General features: G+C 38.7%; 3 protein-coding genes across 10 annotated transcripts in view; 1 reads left to right on the top strand and 2 right to left on the bottom strand.

Annotated features, from left to right (window-relative positions):
• Positions 1 to 1,513: 1,513 nt before the first annotated feature.
• On the bottom strand, positions 1,514 to 10,990 carry SKA3 (spindle and kinetochore associated complex subunit 3). Of its 3 annotated transcripts, none has more exons than XM_056501347.1 (9): positions 10,788 to 10,990; positions 9,250 to 9,314; positions 8,385 to 8,550; positions 6,095 to 6,503; positions 4,312 to 4,415; positions 3,435 to 3,622; positions 3,023 to 3,238; positions 2,764 to 2,885; positions 1,514 to 1,897 (listed from the first exon to the last, which is right to left on the bottom strand). In XM_056501347.1, exons 1-9 carry the CDS (start codon positions 10,888 to 10,890, stop codon positions 1,864 to 1,866), a joined length of 1,407 nt encoding a protein of 468 aa, XP_056357322.1. In that variant the 5' UTR covers positions 10,891 to 10,990; the 3' UTR covers positions 1,514 to 1,863. The 3 variants fall into 3 exon arrangements, with proteins under 3 accessions (XP_056357322.1, XP_056357341.1, XP_056357332.1); XM_056501366.1 differs by having other exon boundaries at positions 6,095 to 6,500; positions 10,788 to 10,987; XM_056501357.1 differs by having other exon boundaries at positions 3,435 to 3,619; positions 10,788 to 10,987.
• Positions 10,991 to 11,008: 18 nt separating this feature from the next.
• Positions 11,009 to 12,538, top strand: MRPL57 (mitochondrial ribosomal protein L57). 2 transcript variants are annotated; one of them, XM_056501433.1, is made up of 2 exons: positions 11,009 to 11,088; positions 12,070 to 12,538. In XM_056501433.1, the coding sequence occupies exon 2, from the start codon at positions 12,075 to 12,077 to the stop codon at positions 12,384 to 12,386; it is 312 nt and encodes a 103-aa protein (XP_056357408.1). In that variant the 5' UTR covers positions 11,009 to 11,088; positions 12,070 to 12,074; the 3' UTR covers positions 12,387 to 12,538. The 2 variants fall into 2 exon arrangements, with proteins under 2 accessions (XP_056357408.1, XP_056357399.1); XM_056501424.1 differs by lacking the exon at positions 11,009 to 11,088 and adding an exon at positions 11,220 to 11,603.
• An 838-nt stretch (positions 12,539 to 13,376) lies between these two features.
• Positions 13,377 to 23,434, bottom strand: part of ZDHHC20 (zinc finger DHHC-type palmitoyltransferase 20) — a 48,871-nt gene continuing 38,813 nt past the window's right edge. For 4 of the 5 annotated variants that reach the window (XM_056501394.1, XM_056501377.1, XM_056501402.1 and 1 more), the window contains 4 exons: positions 22,514 to 22,603; positions 21,308 to 21,423; positions 20,812 to 20,889; positions 18,704 to 18,724 (listed from right to left, as the gene is read on the bottom strand). In XM_056501394.1, coding sequence (XP_056357369.1) covers positions 20,852 to 20,889; positions 21,308 to 21,423; positions 22,514 to 22,603 — 244 coding nt within the window. In that variant the 3' untranslated portion in view covers positions 18,704 to 18,724; positions 20,812 to 20,851. Of the gene's footprint in view, positions 18,725 to 20,811; positions 20,890 to 21,307; positions 21,424 to 22,513; positions 22,604 to 23,434 lie in introns of all 5 variants that reach the window. The other variant, XM_056501385.1, reaches the window with a different exon arrangement.

The raw sequence follows: 23,434 nt of genomic DNA on the forward strand, positions 1-23,434 counted from the left end.
GAGTTACTCTCAAATTTAGGGAAAAGACTTTGCTAAGCCCTTTTGTGAATTTCATTAGTTGAAAGCAGGGGGAATACAGCAAGGTCTGTGACAGTAGTGTTGCTTGTTTCATTTCATGTTAAAAGGATGTCTGGCTTGCTAACTAAAGTAGTCATCAAGTGCTGCAGAGTGAGACTTCAGGCTGTGAAATCCCTCTGTTTAGTGCTGGTAAATCTGTCTGGTTGAAACCTTCTTGCTCTGGAACAAGAATACTTTCTACCTTTTCAAGGCCATGAAATTCCAGAACCAGCATTCACCCCACCATGTGGTTTCAATCTATGAAGAAGGTGGAGGCAGGTTTGGCCTTCACTCTCTGAAGAGGATGAATAGAACAAATTAGTGTTCTTATAGGAGACACCATGCATTTGAGACAGATTTATGTAGTATTCAAAAGTGTTAATTAAGTTCACAGACTCACACATTAATACAGACATACTTTTAAACAGAAACTAGCATTTTCAATGACTGTGTGCTCAGGTCAGAGCTAGTAGAAAAATCACCTTCTCCAATTAATTTGATGTACACTTATCCTGGAAAATGACTGTAATAGCAGGAAAAAGGCACCTTTACTTGTTAAGATTTAACCAAGACAAGTCTAAGCTAATGAAGAAATGCTTGTGGACATCTCTAGATATTTGCATATCCTGAAGACTTAAAAAACATGTTGAGCTCACTTCAGAAAAACATCCACTTATCCCCATCTCCTGGGACAATCTCTCCCTTCTCATGTGTTGTAAGTTTGCCCTCATATAAATGACAGAATTTCAGTCATCAACTGGAAGACAAATGGTAAGAACAGTCCTGGAGTCACTTAGAGGAATAGCTGACACTGAAAACAGCAAACTGGCTCCAAACAAGGATATGGATCTGGGTTTTCTAGTGGAAAACAGTAAAAGTGCTGGTAGAAAAAAATCCTAATTGCTATGACTACCAAAAGAATGCCAAACAGCTCTGAGAACTTCAGCTTGGTCAGCTACTACAGGGTTAGGTGTGCACGTTTATAAGTGACACCAGCACTGAACAGAATACACATGGCAGCAGCAATTACTTAGAGGCCTGCCAGCAAATTCTTCCAAACAGCTGAAGATACATATAACCAGTAACAATGGTACATTTTCAAATTATTCACAGGGGAGCCAGAGTCACTTTCCAGGACTACAAATAAACCAGATGCATAGCGCTGATACTATGTTGATGTATAAAGAAAGAACCAGCATGGGAAATGCCTGTCTGCCAGAGAGATAACAGTCCTTCTGATGCAGGAAAGTGTCAGATACATCTTAGCACTGCAGAAAGAACTAAAAGCTCGGAAGTGCTTTAAACAGTAAAGCAGGAGTTACTCTTCCAATACAAAAAAATTTACTTGTTTCTGTTGAAGATACCAAATACTGTTGAAGTACCAGACTTCAGCCTCAGCCCTGAAACAAGGTAGAGTCACCAGACCAGCCAGAGAGCACCACTTTTTAAAGCAATATACTGGACTTTCCTTTTATTACAACTTAACTGCACTCTTTACAGCAAATGCAATCCTACACAACAAACAACTATCACCTTGTACATGGATCTCCATTCCTCTTTGAAATGCAGTATATTTAAAACCTCGCAATACATTTTGCCAATAATGTCAGTAGAAAATTAAGCACAAGGTGTTAGTTCAAACAAGTTTATCCACATAATGGATAAAGAACTTTTCTTCATTAAAAAAGCCTTTTCTCAGTATCGGTCTTTCTGCCCACCAGTATTTCCTTTTGCTTTTTGAACTTGTTATGATTTGGTGATAAGATCCATGAATGTGAAAGCTTCAACATGGCCTTCAGTTTGATTTCAGATGTTTGTCTTGAAAACTCGATGATATCCTCTGAAAATATACCCAGATGTATTCATGAACTTATTTAAATTGTATTTTGGATTAGCAGAAGACAGTAATATTAAAAACTTGTCTTTTTTATCTTGACAACAAAAAATGAAGGGTCAGCTAAAGTGAGATTACTCACTTGGAAATGGATTCCAACTGGCAAGTACAGTAAAATACTAACTTTTATCAGTCTCACTCTGGGTTGTTGTTCCTTACATGTTCCTTGTACCTCCTATTTAAATAATCTCTACAGACACTAAGTTTAACAGATAATCAACAAGCATAATAGATACTACATTGAATCAGGAATATGTACACTTTGATAAAGTTGCCATAAAAGTTTCTTTATATTCAAATTGATGGTGTTCTTTATAAAACTATAAATTAATTGTTCTAATTGTTAATTCAATTGTTCTAAGATTACTCATACTTGTTGCAGCTTTTCATTAAAAGAATTTTGTCTTTACCAAAACAAGTGTGAAATCAATTCTCACTTAGATACTTTTCACCAATTTTTTTTCATTTTATTGTCTAAATTTACTCAGAAAGCATTCATTGGTGCTTTGATGGCCAAAAAGCAAAGTATACCTACAGATAAACATACAGTAAAATTCTGCCTTCTCCCCCCACTTTTTTTTTTTTTTTTTTTTTAATTTGGGAGGATCCAAACAGACCATCAGCTATAAGATTTGTTCTTTACAAACAGGTAGTTATATACCATGCCAAAACCCAGTCATTTAGTCATCAAAATAAGAGCTGTTTTGATAGCTGAAGAGCAAGCATCTACATGAATTTCAAAGTGCATTAAAGCTGCTTTGTACCTCCTACAAATTAAATTACTTAACCACATTTGTAAAATGTAATCATACCTGTTCTCTTTGTTGCAGTAATCAGAGGAATCACTTTCATATCTTAGAGTATTTCCTGCCTTGTTTTCCATTTCCTTGGCTTTAGAAGAGGCATCTACCTTATGATTATATTGGGAAAGCATCTATAGGAAACATTAAACAGGAATAAAAATAATTACATAAGAACTCAAACCAGACGGATTACAGGGACAATTAAGCCCTTTTCATTCTAACATTGTGATATTAAAATTAGTTAGGGGAAAAAAGCATATTAGCTAACCTTCAGAACATCATCTGGTATCCTTGTTATTTCTGGAGGTGGAGGAGTATTGAGTAAATGGTCATACTGTTCCAGTTTGGGAGGGGAAGGGTCCCTAGAGTGTTTAAGATACTCATCAGAGCTTGCAGCAAAAGGAATTCTTTTTTCTTTGTATGGTGTATCTTTTGCATCATTCTTTGTCACTGACTCAATCTTCCTCCCTGGTGTTACCCGCTCCTGCAAAAGAAGTATTAAATGCCTTCAGTTAATTTACTTATGTTAGATATTTAGTAAATGTTCTTACTGAATTACTATTAGAAAGAACTTTTACAGTGACATAAGAAAAAATAGTATTGGAAAAGGATCCCAAACTGACATTTTAAATCTGCTTATGACAAAGTGTGTGAAAATGTACATAATTGCTATTTACTACCTTAGCTTCTGCTTTTAGCCATCTTGTTTGAAAATCTGGACACTGTGGTGTTGCTGTATTACTGGGAAGAGGCAGTTCCTTTGTCTCTGGTGACCTTGATGACATTGTATTATTTGTTTTGGAAGAGGACTTCACATCAGGAGTACAGAACACAAATACCATAGGAGAAGCCATCCAGTCAGCTGCTGCTATCAAGCATGATAGAAATAAAATTAAAAATATATATGTACACACACACATATAACTATTATTACCAGTTCCAGTTTAATTTTCTTAAACTTGTATCCTTGTAGTTGGTATTTTGCTTGTTCCATCCAAATCATAGTATTCCTTAAAAGCAGCAAAGTAGTTATTCTAGTCCCACTACTGAACATAACTGAAGAAGCCCAACTTAAATCAGCATTGCTTTACCTTCTCATTTACCCAATTGTCACTGTTTGCCTCAAGATTTTTAAAATAACCTATTTCTCCTCTCAAAGAAGTCTTAGCATTACTCTTGAAAGTCTTAAATTACTGTCTTGTTAGCCCCTTTCTTTCCTGTCTTTAAACAGATTCCATGGGTTTTCTCAGGAAAAAAAGGGCTAAGTTGGCAAAACAGTATTATTATTTCAAATATGGATAAGCTGTGGTTACAAAATGCTTGATTCCTCTGCATAATTCCAATTGGATATGAGTACAAGAATGAGGAAAAATTTATAGGGAGTGAGAAATCTTCCCATAGAAGCCATCAATATTTTTTAGACATTACTACTCATACAATGACTCACCCTGAATTAACCATATTTAACCAGGATCACAATTTAAGTTAACCATTGTGTTTACAATTGCATTCTGTCAAAATGCATATGTATATTAATTTCACAGATTTTTAACTTACCATTCTCAGCTCTCTTACTTGATTTTGATGCAGGAGTAACCATGACTTCCTTGACTGCCATCTCTGGCAAATTCCCTCTGTTTTGGTCTCCTCTTTTAAAGAAACTGAAAACCAAATCCCCAATTAGCTCTCAAGTATTTTGAAGAAGTCACAATTAAAGAAATATTGCCAGCTTAATAACTTTTCTAGTATTCATTTATGAATATGCATGTAAAAAATTAGTTCTCAAATATGAATTTTTTAGAGATTTTTTCATCTGTGATTCTACTGCAATTTGTGGTATGCAAATGTTCAGCCTAGCCACAAATGATCAAGTACACTGAGATTTCAACCTAAGGCATAAAGAAAAAACCAAACCCAAAGCAGATGTCCAAGGTCGGACAGATGCCACAGATGATCAATTCTGTGTTAGGGGCTTTACTCTAAACTGCCCGTTAATATGAACCTATGAAATTAAAGAGAAGAAGAGGAAATATTTTCTGCTTTTAAATTAATAAGGGTCTTGCAAACAAGAAAAGATTTTAAATTGAATTTTAAAGTTTAAATAAGATGGTTTATCTAAATCAAATACTATAGAGTTTCTAAGTAATTTTAGTAATTACATAAATATTTAAAAGCAGAAATACCAAAATTATTATAAAAGAAAAATTAGTGATTTCAAAGTGACAAGCTATTTAATATCTATTCCATAACACTGGAAACAGAAATTTTAAAAATTATTTTTTCATATCCAAGATATTCTAATGAAAAAATGGCATAAGCACTTAAGAGACAATACCAGGCAAAAAGTAGAAGCTTACCTAACCTACACACAAATCTGTGTCTTTAAAGAAAATTATTTTAAATGTTTAAAAAGTAATCTTAACTATTGTAACCAGATTTAGATCTTCTCTACAAAATGCCTAAGCTGAAAAAAAACCCCCAATAAATAGTATAGGTAGTATATGAGGTAGTATAAGATGCAGTATGTTTTACCTTGATAAACACATTTCAAACTTTGGGTTAAATAAGAAAGTAGCTTTTCAAGTTAGTTTTGTCTTCAAAGTCTCAGAGACAGTTGAAACCATATGATAGTTAGTTTTTACAATGAGTAGAACCAGTAGATATTTTTAAAGTGGTTTTCACACATGATCCTTGTTTTCCAAACAATTTCTCTAAATATCAAATATTTAGGTACTGTCAGCTTTTAAAATGGAACTTATTGCTAATACTAACTATAAAAACATGACCTATTAACTATACTCATGACCTCACAACTGCAAATATTTTTCTTTATAATTAGAAGAGTGAAAATCTAGAGAAGTCTTTTCAACAGAAGACTAGAGCAAAAGAAATAAACTGTAGGGTGGGGTTTATGTTAGAGTCAATACAGTGCTTCTATAAATTTACTGAATGCTTTACAAACTGTTTTCTGTTTATATTAATAAAGTTTCTGCAACCTTTACACTGGCTGTGCAATATCTATGGCAGACAAGCTCAGGCCCAAACCTTTGGTTAAGGAAAATGACAGATCACACTGTGTTTTTCTCTTTGTAAATACATTGTGTATGGAAGAGTCTTATGGTGCTAAGTAAGGAGCACAGCAGATATATTTCATGTCAGCATCTGGAACTGAAATGGGTACATGAAAAGATGTGTAGGGAGTTAAATGACACAGGACCCAGCACCTGAGAGATAACAATCACTCACCTGAAGACAAAGGCAATAGGAGTGAGAAATTAGTACAGCAAGAAGGAAATACAGAAAATTTAGTAGAGAAACAACCTGAACTCCAGTAACTTACTTTTTGATTGCCTGAGTTTTCTGAATAAGTGACATGGTATAATCTTCATTCATACACATGGTATATTCACTAATGCCAAAGTGTTCAAGTTCACACTCGTCATCCATCTTTAGCTTACATTTCGGTGTTTTGGGCAACGCCCGGGGCGTTGGCAATTTTAATGGAGTCTCACTCTTTGACTTTTGTTGACGTGCACTTGGTGTGTGTTGGGTTTTCACCACACTCCAAGGCCTGGAGAAAGCCAGTTGGGAAAGACCAAAATCAGAGAGCTGGGGGCTACGCAGTGGGTCCTTGGACAACAGTGGCTTCTCTGCAGAAGCAGATAGGTGAGGTATATCATTTGCTTTTTCTTCATCAGATTTATTCTCGACAGACATTGCTGATTCACTGTTAACTTCATCCTCCTCTTCTTTATAAAAACAAAAATTAAAAAAAAGTCAGAAGTTTCTGTTTTAAGAATTTGTAAAATAAATGGGGACATTTCCCCAGTATTAAAATTTTTCTACTTGTCGTAAACAATACATTCCTTCTTTCACTTCAAAGTACTGAACCTGAAGCTACAACAGATATCAAAAGCTCATATGGCTAAGCTATATTTATAAGTCACACATTTGCTGAAACTCATTCTGTAGGTAAATATTATTTCTAAGGAAAATGAAATTAAAAGATTTTTAAATAAGTGTATTTTTCTCCCTGCATGAAGATGGAAATATTTTTGGGGAAAGGGCAAAGGCAGCACACGGTACTAGAATGCTCATTCTTCAGAAAAACAGTATTGAGGAAAGGTTATGAAGCAGCAACTAAAAACTTACGAAAGGAGACAGCTTTTATGATAACAAGAGTCCACTGCAAAAATATGTAAATGTGTAATTTGTACAATTTTGGAGTTAGATAAACTAAAACACTTGAGAATTTCTGCATGATGTAGTAAGTAAAGGACAATGAATCTGGTGAACAGTCTGGAGCACAAGTGCTGTGAGGAGAGGAGCTGGGGGTGTTTAGCCTGGAGAAAAGGAGGCTTGGGGAAACATAATCACTGTCTGAAAGGAGGGGGTAGCTGGGAGGGGTCGGCCTCTCAGGTAACAAGTGACAAAACCAGAAAACACAGTCTTAAGCTGTACCAGGGGAGATTCAGGTTAGACATGAGCAAGAATTTTTTCACAGAAAGGATAATTAGACATTGGAACGACTTCCCAGGGAAGTGGTGGAGTCACTGTCCCTGGATGTGTTTAAGGAAAGGGTCTGGTTGACTTGGTGGTGTTCTGCCATAGGTTGAAATTGATGATTCAAAAGCCTTTTCCAACTTAATTGATTCTGTGAGGTGGGTAGGGGGAAGGAGGCTATTTAAAGTAATGTACCTTCTGGTGTGCAGTGGTATTATGTCTTCAGATACACTTAGCTTAAAAATACAACTTTAAAAATAATTTAACCTTGTAGCTCTGTTTGGAGACTTCTTTAAAGGCAAAAACAGCATAGGAAGGTATACTATAAGAAAACATCAGAGCTTTCTGCCCTTTCTGTGTAAAACAGCTACAGGAGCTTAACCTGGACATCAATATGGTTCACGACCATAGTTTTGTTTTGTGTAATGACTGGATAATGCTCAGAGATGGTTTAGACCCTGTCAAAGGCTTTTTGAAGCCTGATTGGGCCCTTGATACCCAAAGGAATAAGTGGAGTATTGACAGGTGTAGTACTTTAACTCATTTGGCGCATTGGGATTTTTCAGACAGCTGAAAAATGTGCATTTTCTGACTGGATAAAGGACCTCCTTATCCTCCAATGATCAAGATGCTACTGCTTGTCACATGCCACCTAATTCCCAAACATTCCTCCCTTGTCTCATTTGTGCTATGAAACAGACATTTTAAGACTTTCTCTAGGGTGATTTAATTTAATGAAACCATCACATGTGAATACAAACTGACTGAGGTGCATCTACAGTAGTGAATGAGAATAGTGAATATATGAGAAGCTGAAGCAGCGTAATCCTCAGGGTTATGAAAAGATGCTTATTAACACGTTTTCTGAATATAATTATTACTAAACAAGCCAACACACACTAACCTAAAGGCATGCCAGAAGATCTAATTCCAAGTGTTTGTGTTTTGGTTTATTCTTACTGCACAGCACCAATCACAACAAAATCTTTTACCCTCTGGATTATTATAAAGCAAATAACATGGATGTATTTGATCTCCTAATTAATAGAAATATACACATAGCTAAAGAGAAACATTTTATAAAAATGATACTTATCTTCACATACTGTAATGACAAGAAATATTACCTGTAGATTCTTTGACAAGTGGTTTGTAGCCATATTTCTGGAACAGCTCACTTATTTTTCCAAGATCTGCTGCATTTCTTTGCATCAAGATTTCACTTGCCTTCATAAACTCATTAATTGCTTTTTCCTCAGAGTAGCTTTTATCAAGACTGGCACAAACCTCTTCCTTTGGGGACAGAGAGGGGAACATAGAAATATTGGATTTCAAATAATCACATGGTAGTTGTTTACACATGAAGCATTTGGGGAGTAAGCATTCAACTGCAATTCAGATAAAGATAAGCAGTGAATTTAGGTCTTTTCTATACCTGAAAACCATCAGGTACCTACAGAATGCCAGGAATATATAGGGCATAAGTGTGTGGAAACTTTTAAAAGTAACTGTAATGATAGTTCACAATACAATAACTACTTACTGGTAACCTTGCAAATAAAATCATATGATTTTACTCCAGAAAAATACGAGGTAACAGCAATTAGTTAGGACTCTTACTCCATATGTACAAAGAATTAGAGCAGAGCAGACGGTAAACCTCGCTTTTATATCACTTAATTATTTTTATATTGCTCATTTCTATAACCCATTTTTTCTACTTCTGTATAAGAAATAGACAACATTTTTCTCAAGTTTAACTGAATGGCTGAAGGTACTGAAACTTCTGTGTAGATTGTTTTTTTTCTAAAGGCTGGTCATGGAAAACAAGCAAGCTTATCTTTTTTGTTGGGAGAAAGTGTGTAAAAATAAGGGTTATAACTGCTGACTAACAAAGCTGAATTGTGGCTTAATGGTCAAAACAGAACCATAAGTTTATGGAACATGTACACACATGCAATTTTTCAAGAAGGAAGCAAGTTAAGTTGTTACCTTGTGAGTCTCGATGTTGTGATGGAGGTCATGCAAGACTGCTAGTGGAGATTCATCTTCATAGTCTTCAAGACGCACGTTCACGTTAAAGAGTTTAGAAAGTAAAAGAGGTGTCACAGTGTTTTAGCATGAAAATAACATTCTACATGGGAATGCAATTTCCAATATTAGCAGCTGAGAGGCTGGACATGAGCTGTCAGTGTGCACTCTCAGCCCAGAAAGCCAAATGTGTCCTGGGCTGCATCCAAAGCAGCGTGGGGATTCTGCCCCTCTGCTCTGCTGAGACCCCCACCTGCAGTGCTGCTCTGGAGCACCTCTGCTATGAAAAAAGACTGAGACAATTAATTTGGATTGTTCAGCCTGGAAGAGGGGCTACTTCAGGATGAACTAACTGCAGCCTTCCAGTACCTGAAGGGAGCTCAAGAGAAAGGTGGAGAAGACTTTTTTACATGGAGTAGTGTGCACGTATTGACAGAACAACGGGGAATGGATTCAAACTAAGAGGGAGAAGATTTAGATTAGATATTAGGTGGAAGCTCTTTGCTGTGAGAATGATGAGGCTCTGCAACAGGCTGCCCAGAGAAGCTGTGGATGCCCCATCTCTGGAAGTGTCCAAGGCCAGGTTGGATGGGCCTCTGAGCAACTTGGTCTAGGGGAAGGTGTCCTTGCCCATAGCAGGGGGGTTGGAACTAGGGGATCTTTAAGGTCCATTCCAACTCAAACCATTCTATGTTTCTATAATATTAGAGATGTTGAATTCATACATTAGAGAGTCAATATAGTCAAAAGCAAAGGCTAGTTCCTGTCAGGTACCTCGCACAGCAAAACACTGCTCTTTGTACAGTATGATAAACTCCACAGAGAAACTGCCCAGGTTTCCACTTTAATGTTGCAGCTAAGACTGTGTATGACAGATATTGATAAAACAAGTAGGTCCCTGGGCTGTCAAGAATTACTTATGTTAAGATTTTATCCTTAAAGAGCTTGGATGAAAACAAAAAAAAAAATGTTCTAGAGATCAGTAAAAAACAAATCTCAGTAGAAAATTGAATTCTTTCATTGTATTTGCACGTAGGCAGATGCATTGCTCACTTACACAGGGCAGCAGTCATTACTTTTTTCACTGGGAACCAAGACTAATACAAATAGTATAAGAGGCCATCTGCTGAGTGACAAAACATAGCACAGAGATAAGCACAATTAAAAGCCCGAGCTATCTGTCCAGAGAGAGAACATGCCCTGCAAATGTTTTCCTATATCGGTCCACGAAAAGAAGGAGAAACTAGAAAGTGACTCCCATTTCAACCCAGTCATGCTGTTTTTCTCCGTGATAAAAACTCAGCCACACGCGCACAAAGGAGCTCAGAGAGACAAGGAGACGAGGAGGAGGCCGAACAACTCCCAGCCGAGCAGCTCCCAGGCTGACCTCCGGGCCCACCCGAGGCACTCCCAGAGGAGCACAGGGGGACAAATCGAGCGCGGGGCCCCGAGCAACAGCTGCGAAGCCACCAGGCCCAGCCGTGCCGTGCCGCTCTTACCCGCGTCCTCCCGGCGCATGGCCCGCTCCAGCTGCTTCACCTCCTTCTCCACCGTGAGGCCCAGCTCCCGCAGCTTGCCGAAGAAGCCTGCGGCCACGTCCATGGCTCCGGGCGGGGGAAGCGGCGCTGAGTGAAGCCGGGCCGGGCCGCGCGCGGCTGAGGGGATTCAAACCGCCGCCAGCGCGAGCGCCATTGGCGCGGCCGCGCCCCGCCCGCCGCCGCCTCCCGCGAGAGCCGCGCGCCCGCCCGCCCCGCCGCCGCCATCTTGGCTCCTGCGGGTCCGCAGCGCCGGGGCTCCGCGGTGAGTGAGGCCGGGATGGAGCTGGGGCGGCGGGGCCCCGCGCATCCCCGCCGCTTCGCTTCTGAATCGGGCAGCTGCACCGTGCGAACGGGGTGGGTTGGCCTCTGTTAGCGGCAGTGCTGGTGTGTGCCGCGGTAGAAGTGCGTGTGGCTTGGTCCCGGCACCGAGGCCGGCAGAGTTCAGGAGGGGTTTGAACAGCTCTGTCGGGCACATGGTGTGGCTCCGGGGGGGGTCGTGTGCAGGGCCGCTTGGACTCCGTGATCCTTGTGGGTCCTGTCCAACTCGCCTATTCTGTGATTCCCTAAAGCTGATGAAATGCGAAACCTGGGCATTAACGGGTTTGGGACTAATGAACAGGTTAACGAAGAGCACTTGTGTAAAGTCTAAACGTCACTGGGCCTTTCCTGCCCCTTACAGCCAGCGTGTTGGCGCTTTCCGCTTACGCACTTGGTCTAATTCAGGAGATTGTTTTGATCTACCAACCAGATTTCCTTTTGGTCAGGATACAAGACTAGGTAATTACACACTAATAAGCATATGGAGAGACTGTAGTTCAAAACCTAATGCTGAGGAAATGCCAGATTTGGATCCAGAAGACAGAGCTGGAAATAACTCTTGTTTTGACAACACAGCTATTTGAAGAAGGCAAAAGCAAAGTGAACCCTTCATTCTGGAGTATCTATGACTGGATTTTTCTTAAATAATTTATGGAGGATATGCTTTAATTGCAGTGAAAGGATAACTGAATAAATTCTTAAGCTACATAGATTTCATTTCCCCTTCTCGGGTTCTTAAGTTTCCAGTGTATCTGGCCTTGTGCTGCCTGCTGTGTGTGATGGTTTGTGAGTACCAGGTTCTGAGCTTGAGCCTTCAAACCAGTCAGCTAAAAGGCAGTAAAGTGCAGAGCTTCTGATCTTTCCTGTCAAAGTTTTATTTTTGTACCTAAGGTAATGACTATTTTATATTCCTCTTTGTTTTAAGGCAAAATGTTTTTAACAACAGTATTACTGCGGAAGAGAATTCCTGGAAAACAATGGATTGGGAAGTACAGGCGACCGAGAGAGGTTACCATTTCGATGAAGCAAGCAATGATCCGAAGGTTGGAAATCGAAGCAGAGAATGAATATTGGCTCAGCCAACCTTACCTGACACAGGAACAGGAATACAAACACAACGCAGAAGAGAGACGTGCCAAGTGGGAAGCTTTCAAAAGCCTGAAACAAGCCAGGTTTCCTGAGCACAGATACATCAGCGATCATTTAAACCACTTAAATGTGTCAAAGAAATGGACATGTTGAACAGTACAGCATATTTCTGTTTGGCACATGTCATGCACTACTCTGGGATCTGCTGTCATACCTATTATGGCAATTCACTGTAATTAGGGTGGGTGACAAATGAGACTGTGCTATGGTGTACGAAATACTACATTAAAAGTAGTTCTCTGGAACAGTGTATGTTTTCTTATTATTGCTTTGTTAGAGCTAAGTTCTTTGTGTGGCTCTCTACCATCTGCCCACCCTCTGTTCTTAAGGGCTTAAACAGCAAGTTACCAGGTGCAGTGGTGGTGATAGATAACCTAGTTTATAGCTTCAGTGATTGCCTTCTGAAAGCCTGGAGAACACTCCTGCTGTGTTGAAAGGACTCACCTGCTGGTACTAGCCACATGGCTTGGGCTCTCTCCCTTCCTCAGGGATTGTTCTGTGTACACCAGTATTTGAGACACAACTAGGACACTTGCCATCAGGCATGCAAGGACCAAGGGGAACTAGAACTGCAGAAACAGGGGGATGAGGGCCAGAATTCGTGTAATGTTATAAAATGTTCCATTTTTTAATAAACTTTCTGGAAAGAATTGTTGATTTTAACTGCCAGTGTCATTGTCATGTCAGTGTCACCTTGGGTCTTACAGCTCTCTTACAGAGATTGCTCCTGATCTAAAAGGAACATGGCTGATTCCTGTTTGAGCAATTGACTTCTAAGTCAGGCCCAGTGTCCTGAAGGAATAAGAGTTAGCCATAATTCAGGCTTTTTATTTCCCCACAAGACCCAGTGACCTGGAAGATGTGTCAAGAGTGAGTGTAATCTTAGGTTTGTTGCAGCTGGAGTGTAAAAACTGGAGCAATGGTGCAGTGTTTCCCATGTAGGCAGTTTTTCTCGCTGATCTAATACACAGATGCTACAGCTGAGCACTTTACAGATTCTTTCACATACTTTTATTAAGTTGATGTTGCATTCACTGATGAATTCAAGTGTCAAGTCCATTCATATCACTTTGGAAAAGAGGCTTAAAATGGTACTTTTTTATTAAACATGGATTATGCTTCAGAGAAGTATGAACAGGTCTGAACACTGATGTACAAAATATTGAATGCACTTTCATTGGTTATAAATGGCTTAAGAGAACTTTATGGAAAAGTATACATACAGGGAAATTGCAAATACAATTAAAACATGAAGGAACTTCCAGGCAAAGCAATGTGATTTTGTATTTAATTAATTTATAAAAGCCCGTTTCAAAAAGTTACTTCAAGTATTAAACTATAAATGGCAACGTTTTCTCTGTGCATAGGATGAGTCCTATCTGTAACGTACAAAAAAAACACAGTAAGTGCATCATTATTACAGGTATCTTTTACACGTCCTCGTAAACTTAAATACCGCTCATTACAAGTTTAGGCAGCACAATTAAAAATAACTTTGTGGAGTGAAACAGCTGGGACATTGTGATTAGTGCAAATGTTGATGACCCTTGCTGGCAAATACAAAAGGAAATGCAGAGATAACCCAGGGATGTTTTATTCATCTAAATTAAAAACAGAACAGACTTAACAGCAGGAATGCTGCCTCTTTCTGGGATAGCTTCATGATTGTAAATCATTGTTCAGGAAGATTTAAGTTTCCCACAATAAAGCTGATACCAGGATAAGGGACAGGAGAATTCAGAGTACCATGCTAAGTGTCTTGCCAGCTAAGCAGTATAAACAGAAGAGAATCAGCATGTCACCCCAATGCTTTGGTGACAATTAAAGTAATAAAAATACTTAATCTCTGATAGATCTGTCTGACTGCTGAGCATGAGCTCTCTGTTTCTTAGGACAGGGGCTAGGAAGAAAGATGGGGAAACCTCCCAAAACCAAAGAAAGTGATCCTGTAAACATTATCAGACTTCACTACCTAAGGGAAACAAATTCAAGTAATAGCGTCAGAAAACAAATGGCCAAACACCAGTTTTAATCTGCATTAAAACAAACCACAACTCATAGCTTCATGACATTTCATGATAGTTACATAATTAAAAATGTGTATAAAAAGCTCTATATACAAAATAAATTGATAGAAATGAGTGTAACAAATGTGCTCAGTACTAAATCACTTCATGTGCAGCTGCTCTCTTTGGTGCCATTTAGGGATAGCAGAGCCTCTGAAGCTGCTCACCTTGCTGTTTTTTTTTAGGTACTGCAAAAAGACATGTTTGTGAGCTAAAAGTAACTGCTGTTTGGAGCCTCTCTAAATGCACAATCATATCCCCCAGTCAGACACAATTTTAGAGGGTGTCCTTGGAGAACATACACTATGAAGCTCAAAGCTGTCATGGTTTTGTTGTTATTTAACTTTTAAATAAAATTCTGGTCAGTCAGTGCTCCAGATCAGGCAGATTTGGTCAATCTGTGTCAGAATCAGTGCATTTACTGCAGTAAATCTGCCAGACATTAACACTGCTGCAAATGCTGCAGTTTGCCTCCTCTTGGGGCTCTGCTTAGCTACAACTGGACCATACTTCAGCTAGATCATTAAGTCCTTGTGTTCATCCTCAGTGGTATTGAAATTTATCCCAACCCAAAAGATTTAAAATTAATAAAGAAGAATCACACAAGACCAAAGGAAAGAAACAGTACCTGAAAACTGTAAGTATTCAGCACTCTGGAGAACAGGACCAGTTTGTAAGAAGAGCATACCAAAAGTAGCTTGGTACTTGCAAATTCCACACTCAAGAGACAGCTTTAACAAAAAGGTTACCATGATTTCTATTCAAATCACTAAAAACAGAAGTGCCCAAACTTTCTCTAAAGTAACTCTCAGATTATTTAAAATGGAGGTTTTTAATCACATCCGACTTGTCTCAAAATAATACTGTAGGAAGTCAATTAACGACAGAAACCTACTCCTCTTCCTGCCCTCCTCCCATAATACGCTTTTGGTAGGCACAGCAATGACATATGTGTTGTACATTCTGTGACTAAATAACAGTAAAAAAAACCCCAGTATTGTGTAGTTTTAAGTAATTTCTATTTATGGATTTTCCTGCCTCATATTCACAGGGATTGGTTTGTTTCAAGACATTGCAGAAAAATGGAGGATAAATTGCACTGAAATCCTCCGTCAGGCTTCTGTCCTCAAACTGTGAATTTAAAGCCACTTTTTTTTATTTTTGAAATTATGTAGATTTTTTTAAAAGAGAAAAGCAGTAAGAAAAATGAAAGCATTTTCTAATTGCAGCCAATGCCAACTATCCTACAATAACTACTACACAGGGCTTATAGTAGTCATTACTTTAATGGATCTAAAAGCTTAAGGGCTGCTATTTTTAATGACAACCTAGGTATTTTCAAGACTCCCTGATACAGAGTAGGTTAAAGCACAAGGCCAGCATGTACAACATGGCCTAACACCCTAAACAGTTATTTTCTCAGGATCTACCCCCCTTCTGATCTCCTGACCATGGGCCAAAAGTGCCCCCTTGCTGCAGCCCCTGCCTCTGCTGGCAAGAACACAACAGCCAGAGAGCCATCCTGCTCCCTCATGGACTTTCTGGCACAGCACAGCCTAGGGAGCACTCAGGACAGAACCCAAAGACACAGGATGACATTCTGCTGCCTTAGCCATGATACCTCCCCCAAAGCCCAGGCATGCCTAGGTTAGGAAAACCTAACCCCCCCATCCCATTCACTGGCATGCCCTTAGGAGTTCAGCAGTACAGTTCCCTTAGAGAACCTAATTCCTTTAAATCAGCCTGGGGTTTCTTAGTCCCCAGGGGAAAATATAAAAGGGGTTGGGGGTGGTGAATGGGGAGAATCATCTTTGAATCATTTTACTATGTTTCATATTTGTCAAAGTAACTTTCGTAATACTTGTTTTTACACCAACAGTAACTCTGGCCTCGGAATTATCCTAAGGCCACTGCTAACTCTGGCCTCGGGATTATTCTAAAACCACTGCTCTGTTTACCTCAAATATGAAGAAAAATCTAGGACAAAATATTCCTGTGATCTGCATAAACTTGTCAGAAATATCAGTTCCTCATGAAAATGTCCATCAGATATACAAAGGAGTGGTTTCAGAAGAGAAGCACTCTCTAGAAAATGCACATGGAGATAGCCCAGACTGCTTACTTGCAGTTTTTCCTGTAGACTCACTATCCTGACTAAAGAAATCAAACAAGTTCCCCTGATGTTGGCCTACAGGGTACATATATTCATGGGGGGGGCGTATATGAAGCATTTTGGGGAGTGAGTGGGGGGAGCAGAGACCATATTGCTGACTCAGGAATACTTAGGACTCTGACATACATTTTGCTTATAGTTCTGCTAGATGATGTCTGTGCATGGATGAGTTATTTCAGTTATAATACATGGATGCAGAAAAGCCAGATGATATCCCAGGCCCTCCATGACAGTTCCACCAGTGTTTGGGGCTGCAAATTTTCGTATTCAGAACAATCCATTTGAATGTGCAGTCTTCCTTCTCTGTTACCTTCCCCAAGAAATTTTGCTGGTGCAATACTGCTGAGAGCTTATGTTAAGATGGGCACTTCTCACTTAACATTTGAGAAGAGAAAGCTAAACCTTTCAGATCAATGTGTAGCAAATGTTTTTCTATGTTTTGGAATTAGCAAATGCAAAATTTCTTGTACAAAGTTTGAAGAAACATTCTGCAACTTTTATAAAACATGCAAGTTTGGACCATTGCTTCTGTCTCAAGAACATCCAACAGTGAAATCATGTTCATAGGTTCTCAAAGAGTTCTTGTTCCAGAAGATTAATATTTAAGAAAAATTTATTATATCCAAAGACAAAAAATACTTATTTTAAACCTTACAGAATACTTAATACCTTAGTATTTTCATCATAAACATATTTAACTCAAGTAGCAATCAGTCTGGGAGGCAAACCAAATAGGTTATTTTGGATTTGATCATCAATTTGACTACTACCTTCAGTCTGTATCAAAAGGGCTCACATCTGTTTGCAATCAGCATCAGCTGAACATCAGAAAACTTACAGAAAGAAAAAGTCACTTTTTCCAGGTGCAAAATTCCAATACCACCCAAAGATGAGTTAGAAGTCTTCTCTGTAGAGGAGTGAGGAAAAAAAAGCAAACCATGTTGTTTGCTGTAGGTCTTGAGCTAAAGATGGGATGGACTTGATTCCTCACACAGGAAACACATTTTGCCTTTTTTTGAACAGGTACATTGCTGCACAAAGCCATTGGTCTTTAGCAATTTCAGTATCAATTGAAAGTGGGAGACTAATTTTTCAGTGTGCTAACACAGATCTATGATCCAACACTAATCTTCTTTTAAGTACCTGATATTTGTATTAGAACCAATAAAACATTATTAAAAAGATAAAACAAAAGTATAAACCAGTATTTATAAACCATCAAGAGTCCCATGGAAAAAGCAGTACTCTGCTGGTTCTGTTTTCTAGCAACACACAATTGCAAAATGATTTTTCTCAGGGGTACTTTACCATTTTGTTGCTGTCTCACACAGAACACAGCAAACAGAAAATGTAAGAACAGTTAATTCCTTTTTGGACTGCCTTTTCCTTGTATGCTGACTGACAATTGTTGGAAAACAATAATCTATGCTTTTTTCAACTAAAACCCAAGTTTTCCTCTTTGAGCTCTGTCCTTGGTATGGTTAAATAAATCAAGTTAAAATGATGATGAAGCTCAATCCTATAGCAAAAAAGCAACACCCAAGTTAAAGGCTTTTATGTTGTTGGCATTGCCTTGACCCAAAGCACAGCTAGTAAAAGGAACCCTCAGTCCCAAAAGACTTGGAGAGCTGTGATCATGGGGTAGACTGGTTAATAGGAAGAGAGGAGAAGACATCATCCAGTCCCTTCCCCATCACCTGGCATCTGAACTATGTATACTCCCACTTCAGACTTGCTGACCATGCTCTTGGCTGACTTTTTTTTTTTCTTCCTTTTCCTTTTTTTCTTTCCTTCTGTACTCTGGAGACCTGCTATGGAAGTGACTTCTGCAGTGCCTAAGGTATGAAGTTTGCCCGTGAGGAGGTAGGAGTCTCTGCAATCTACCCCCACCACTGCAGCATAAAAGAAATGCATAGTTCCCACTCTGGACCTTGTGCATCCAAGCAGGGCACTTCTGGATCTGGCCCTTTGATAGCAGTATATAATTCAGTGTTGCATAAATGCACATTAAGAATCTTAAGGCATCTGTCTTAACTTCCCTGCTCTGCAATAGTGCTTACAAGAATCCATTGTACTGTGCAGAAACTTGAATTTCTTGTCTCTTCCTAAAATGTTCATGTTCCATTTTGATCTGCTCAACTTTTTCCAAACAAAATTAAGTAATATTCAAGCTCAAAATGTGTTGCAGAAACCTAGTGAAACAAAAAAACATAATTAATGGAATTATCCAATTCGCTTTGAAAAAACACATCATAGTGCATTACACAAATGCACCTGGGTAAAATGATTTTCAGACTTCTGATTAAGGTAAGTAGTTAAGGCAACTTCAACTCAGATATAGCCTTCTGGGAGGTGTGGGTTTTTGTTTCACACTTCTTATGTTTTAGAAGCTTATCAGTGCTAAGAACATCAATCCATCACCACTGATCTGCATCTAAAGTATCCTGGTTCCCTGACTGGCAATTCAATTCTTCAATTAAATTGATAGATATGAGGACACAAATGTTAGTTGCCTAGGTGAGGCTGAGGAACTGGTTGCCTTCTCCAAGTCAAGCTCTGTACACTAGAATAAGCCATGACTTTGCTTCTGCTGTGTGTTATGGGCCCAAAATTTAAAAATACAACTATTGTCTTGTTACAGGGTATTATGGAAATGCATTGAACAGATGCTGGATCTCACAGCTAATGTATAGGTGCCTAGAAATGCAGGACTGGAATTAACCATCTTAGCCTAAACTGCAATCAAATCCCAGTGAACTCAGAATGGTTCAAACATTGTATTACTGAGATAATTTAAGGCAACACATACACAAATGCTTTTGCATTGGGTACAATTATCCACTTTTATTTATAAAATTTTTAAAACTAACGTAGTTTAGGCAAGTGTAACACAAAGTACAAATTTTTCCTTTATTAAATCTGGCCTCACTTTAGGAAGAGAGGGAGGATAAAAAAGAAATTAATCTGAAACTATTACCAATTAATTGTCTAGCTTAAAACAGTCATCTATGCTCCCTCTCTAGGTCAGTGGAAAGAGAGATTAAGATCTTTCTATAATACCCTATCAAAGGCTGCTGGGATGAGCTGCTCTCAGAAACTTCTATTCCACTCCAAGAAGAACAGAAAAGCCTTCGTAACCTATTTAGATCAGATTAGGTTTTATATAGCTGGAGGCTGAAAGGAACCCCTTACTTGCGATATTCTTTTGCACATTTATATAGCATTAAGAAAGGTTGGAAAGGGGAAACTCACCATTGGTGAGTTCTCATGGTTGAGTAGGTTTTTCAGAATTTGTAACTAACTAGTCTAATGTTGGTTTTGTATGAGTTTACACTGAGCAGTCTGACCAACATCAGCCCAAGCATCACACCATCACCCACAAGGACCTTTTAGAAAGATTTTTTTCCTTGAAAACAAACCAACCCCATCCCAAAACTGTAATTCTAGGCCAGAAGACTTTAAAAAAAAAAAGTAATCCTAAAATTACTGAGATTAGTAAATTCAAATGTAGTGCTTCATTTCTGATAAAAATGTGAATTACTAGCAAAAATATCCCCCCCCACCAAAAAACCCACAACAACAAGAAAAGAGGAAGGGGATAATGAGTCAGCTCTAGATTCTACAGCTGTTAGTTGACTGAATAGGATTTGTTTCTTTTACAGACAGAAAATCTTAATGGAAGCTTATAAGCTCACCACAGCAGAAAGTCAACACAAAAGAAGTCTAATTTAGTCATTGGAAATACACCAAGAGAAGGTTCATATATGCACCAGCACTCACTGCAAAAAACATTCCAGAAATCACTGTCAGTTCCAAATATGACAGAGCAGTCTGTATGTAGAGACCTTTATTCACTTACTGACTTTCCTTCCTTGTGCACATGCAGCTTCCTAAAGAGCAGAACATGGCTCACCAACATATGACTAAGAAAAAGACATTGAAGGAGCTCTTCCTCAAGACTGTGTTTCATCTCAGAATTGTATTTAGCATCAGATTCTTTTCCCTGGCCAGGTAACAAATCCAGCACTACCCACTTCAATCTAAATTACAGGATTAATCTGACTCATCCCAGGCCTAGCCAGCCTATGTTTCCTGCACTACAGCATAACTCCCATTCTTGCCTTCTCAACAGCCATTCTGAATTTTGTTTAGACTTTGCTATTACTCATCCAACATCAGAGGACTCCTCTGCATTCCATGACTAGTTGAGTTTTGACTTAAAGATGCCTGTTTTTATTCATACATGTACAGAAACAGCAATCAATTATGTTAGTCTTACCTGTTCCTCATTGAGATGGTTGGTTAGTAATTAGCTGAGATCAGCTTTCCAATGAAACTATAATATGCTTTTTTGCACCTAGAATGCGAGAGAATCTCAATTATGTGTTTTTGCAGATTTGCATAACAAATAGCAGAGATATCAAACTAGAAAGCACCTTGATCGTGTTGTGCCTATTTTACATAAATATTGTCCTCCCCTTAACCAAACATAAAAGATCCCAAATCTCAGAACTGAAGTGCAAAAGTGAGAATTATCCATCTTAACATAATAACTAAATCTGGAGCAGAGCATGGGATACAAGTTTCTTTAGTTCTAAACAAGATACTTTAGTTCTAAACATGCTGACTTGATTCCATGAAACATGTTTTCTTCTATACCACTCCAGCCGATTCCCAAGGCCTTTCTTGGCCTTAAAAAAGAAAAAAAAAAAAAAAAAAAAAAAAAGAAGAGAAAAGGTAAAAAAAAGAAACCCCACAACAAACAAAACCACTACCTGATTTCACATTTTCCTCTTCAGGGCCAGTTTCCACCCACTGACAATCACTGGATAGCAATCGATTTTGTGATTCACTGAGTGGTCGAGTAGGAAAGGACTGATTGGCTACAGAGCTGAAAAGTAAGCAAAGTCAACAGGAATTCCGTAATACCAGTAGCTGCTTCAGACATTTTTAGAATAGTGAAGTTACTTAAAAGCAAAGCAAATCCCTACAGTGCCAATTGGAAATGGCTGCCTGCCCCCAACCCTAATTCCTCTACAGGCTTGTTCCAGTCATCAGTCTAAAATAAACTCCTGACACAGGCCACTCACTTCTAATGGAAAAAACCCACGGATTGATACACAAGAAATGGCACCCTGACAATATCAGTGCCACACAGCTAAAAAGAAAACCTACGCAGTTCCATCTGGAAGAGCAACCAAATGCCATCTTATCCCATGCAAATGCCAGGGCCTTCTTCTGAACAATCTTCCAAAGGTAAAAGGATACTTTGTTGTTTGCACAAGGGTCCTGTTCTTGTGTAAATTCCACAGGTTATGTTGCATTGGATATTGCCTTTGAATCCTCTAATGTCTGGTAACTCAGGTGAGAGCTGTTGGCAACAACCTTCAGCTTACAAATTCACCAAACTATGCAGAAGACTTCTGAAGTGGCAAATGTAAACACCCCCAGAAACTGCACACAGAGACTCTTGTCTCTTTGAAAACACATTGAAGATACAAAACATGCAAATTTGGGAGGGATAAAAATGAGCTAAAAATCCCAGCATGAGAGATCTACTTCTCTTGCAAAGTGTCTCAGCATTATTTGTTTAAGCGTGCTCAAGGAGATGAAATACAAATAATACTTTGCCTTTCACAAAAAAACCAAACCCAAAACAAGCAAACAAACAAATGAACAAACAAACAAAATATTTTTTTCCACTGGACAATTATTCACTCTTCTCTAGGACTTTTTTTGATTGTTGTTAAGAGCCAGTAAGCTCTCTTAATTTCTGTATTACTGCTTCCTTAGAGCCTTATCCTCTGTTACAACAAAATCAAGACACTGTCAAGTTTTTAGTCTTAATCCAGTCTATCCTTCACTGAATACTTACAAACTTACTCTGAAGATAACAAGAAGCATAAAGAATTCAAAAGCTAATTTTTTCTCTAGATAAGTACTAAACAGTACAAAATCAGTATTTTAAGTGCTATAGTTACCTTTTGGCAGGTTCATTTTGGCTTGAGACTGCAAGTTGCTCTGGATCCATAATCACCAAACGAGTTGGGAAATTACATCCATCACCCAAACTAAATGAGAAACAAAGACTCAAATCACTGTTGGTAGTTGACTTAAATGAATTGAACAAGGACCCATGCAAAAGGCAAAGGCTGCAGGCCCAAGTCAACTACACCTGAGTGCAGTGTTGAACTCCAGACTTCAGCAAGGCAATTCTACCACTAAATCAGAAGTCAATTAATTAAATCTTGGAGCTCAATTGATTCCCACCCCATCACTGAGTATGGATTGCTGTGCACAGCACAAGATTTCAGAAACACAGATGTATTTCTGCAGATTGTAGCCCTAATCTTCCCCCAAACCAGCATGCACACATGGTAAGACTCTGGTATTTACAACCCCAGAATCTGTATCATAAATAACATTCTAGTGGCCATGCTTTTCCCTTCACCCATAATTTTGAAATTAGCTAAGCCTTCTTTTAAAGTTTATCAGGATAAAATATGGTAGCAAAACAGATCAAGCCATCTACAGTGGAGCTTCTGTCTTTAGACACATGGTAGTTGAGCATACAGCTGAGTCAAGCTGCTGTGCTGCTTGATAGCAGACCTCAGCTTCACAAACAGGTTCAGCAACATTTTTACCTGATACACAGCCCCTCAAGAGCAGTGTTGAAACACAGTTCCTACTTCATTCTGCTGAAATCTGGTACTGGTGGGAGTGGGCAGCACTTCAGTCTTGCTTCATCAAGCAAGCCAGCCTAATGCTGGCCCAGCTGACATTTTAAATCCAGCATTTTTCATCATATCAGATTTTTCTCCCTATCTGTTTTTTATTTACATGCACTTTCTTAGTCAGCTTCCGATTCCTGAAGTGTCATCTACAGCAAAAGGAAAGCTGTC

The sequence above is a fragment of the Oenanthe melanoleuca genome, chromosome 1, assembly GCF_029582105.1.
Source record: "Oenanthe melanoleuca isolate GR-GAL-2019-014 chromosome 1, OMel1.0, whole genome shotgun sequence".
NCBI lineage: Eukaryota > Metazoa > Chordata > Aves > Passeriformes > Muscicapidae > Oenanthe > Oenanthe melanoleuca.

Bases quoted from the DNA above. Each gene is read 5' to 3' on its own strand.
- SKA3 (XM_056501347.1), bottom strand. From the start codon at position 10,890: ATGGACGTGGCCGCAGGCTTCTTCGGCAAGCTGCGGGAGCTGGGCCTC. The intron at 8,551-9,249 runs GTAACAACTTAA...CTGTCCCCAAAG, and splicing joins ACAACATCGAGACTCACAAG to GAAGAGGTTTGTGCCAGTCT. The intron at 2,886-3,022 runs GTTAGCTAATAT...TGTTTCCTATAG, and splicing joins TACCAGATGATGTTCTGAAG to ATGCTTTCCCAATATAATCA.
- MRPL57 (XM_056501424.1), top strand. From the start codon at position 11,300: ATGGTGTGGCTCCGGGGGGGGTCGTGTGCAGGGCCGCTTGGACTCCGT. The intron at 11,604-12,069 runs GTAATTACACAC...CTTTGTTTTAAG, and splicing joins TGGTCAGGATACAAGACTAG to GCAAAATGTTTTTAACAACA.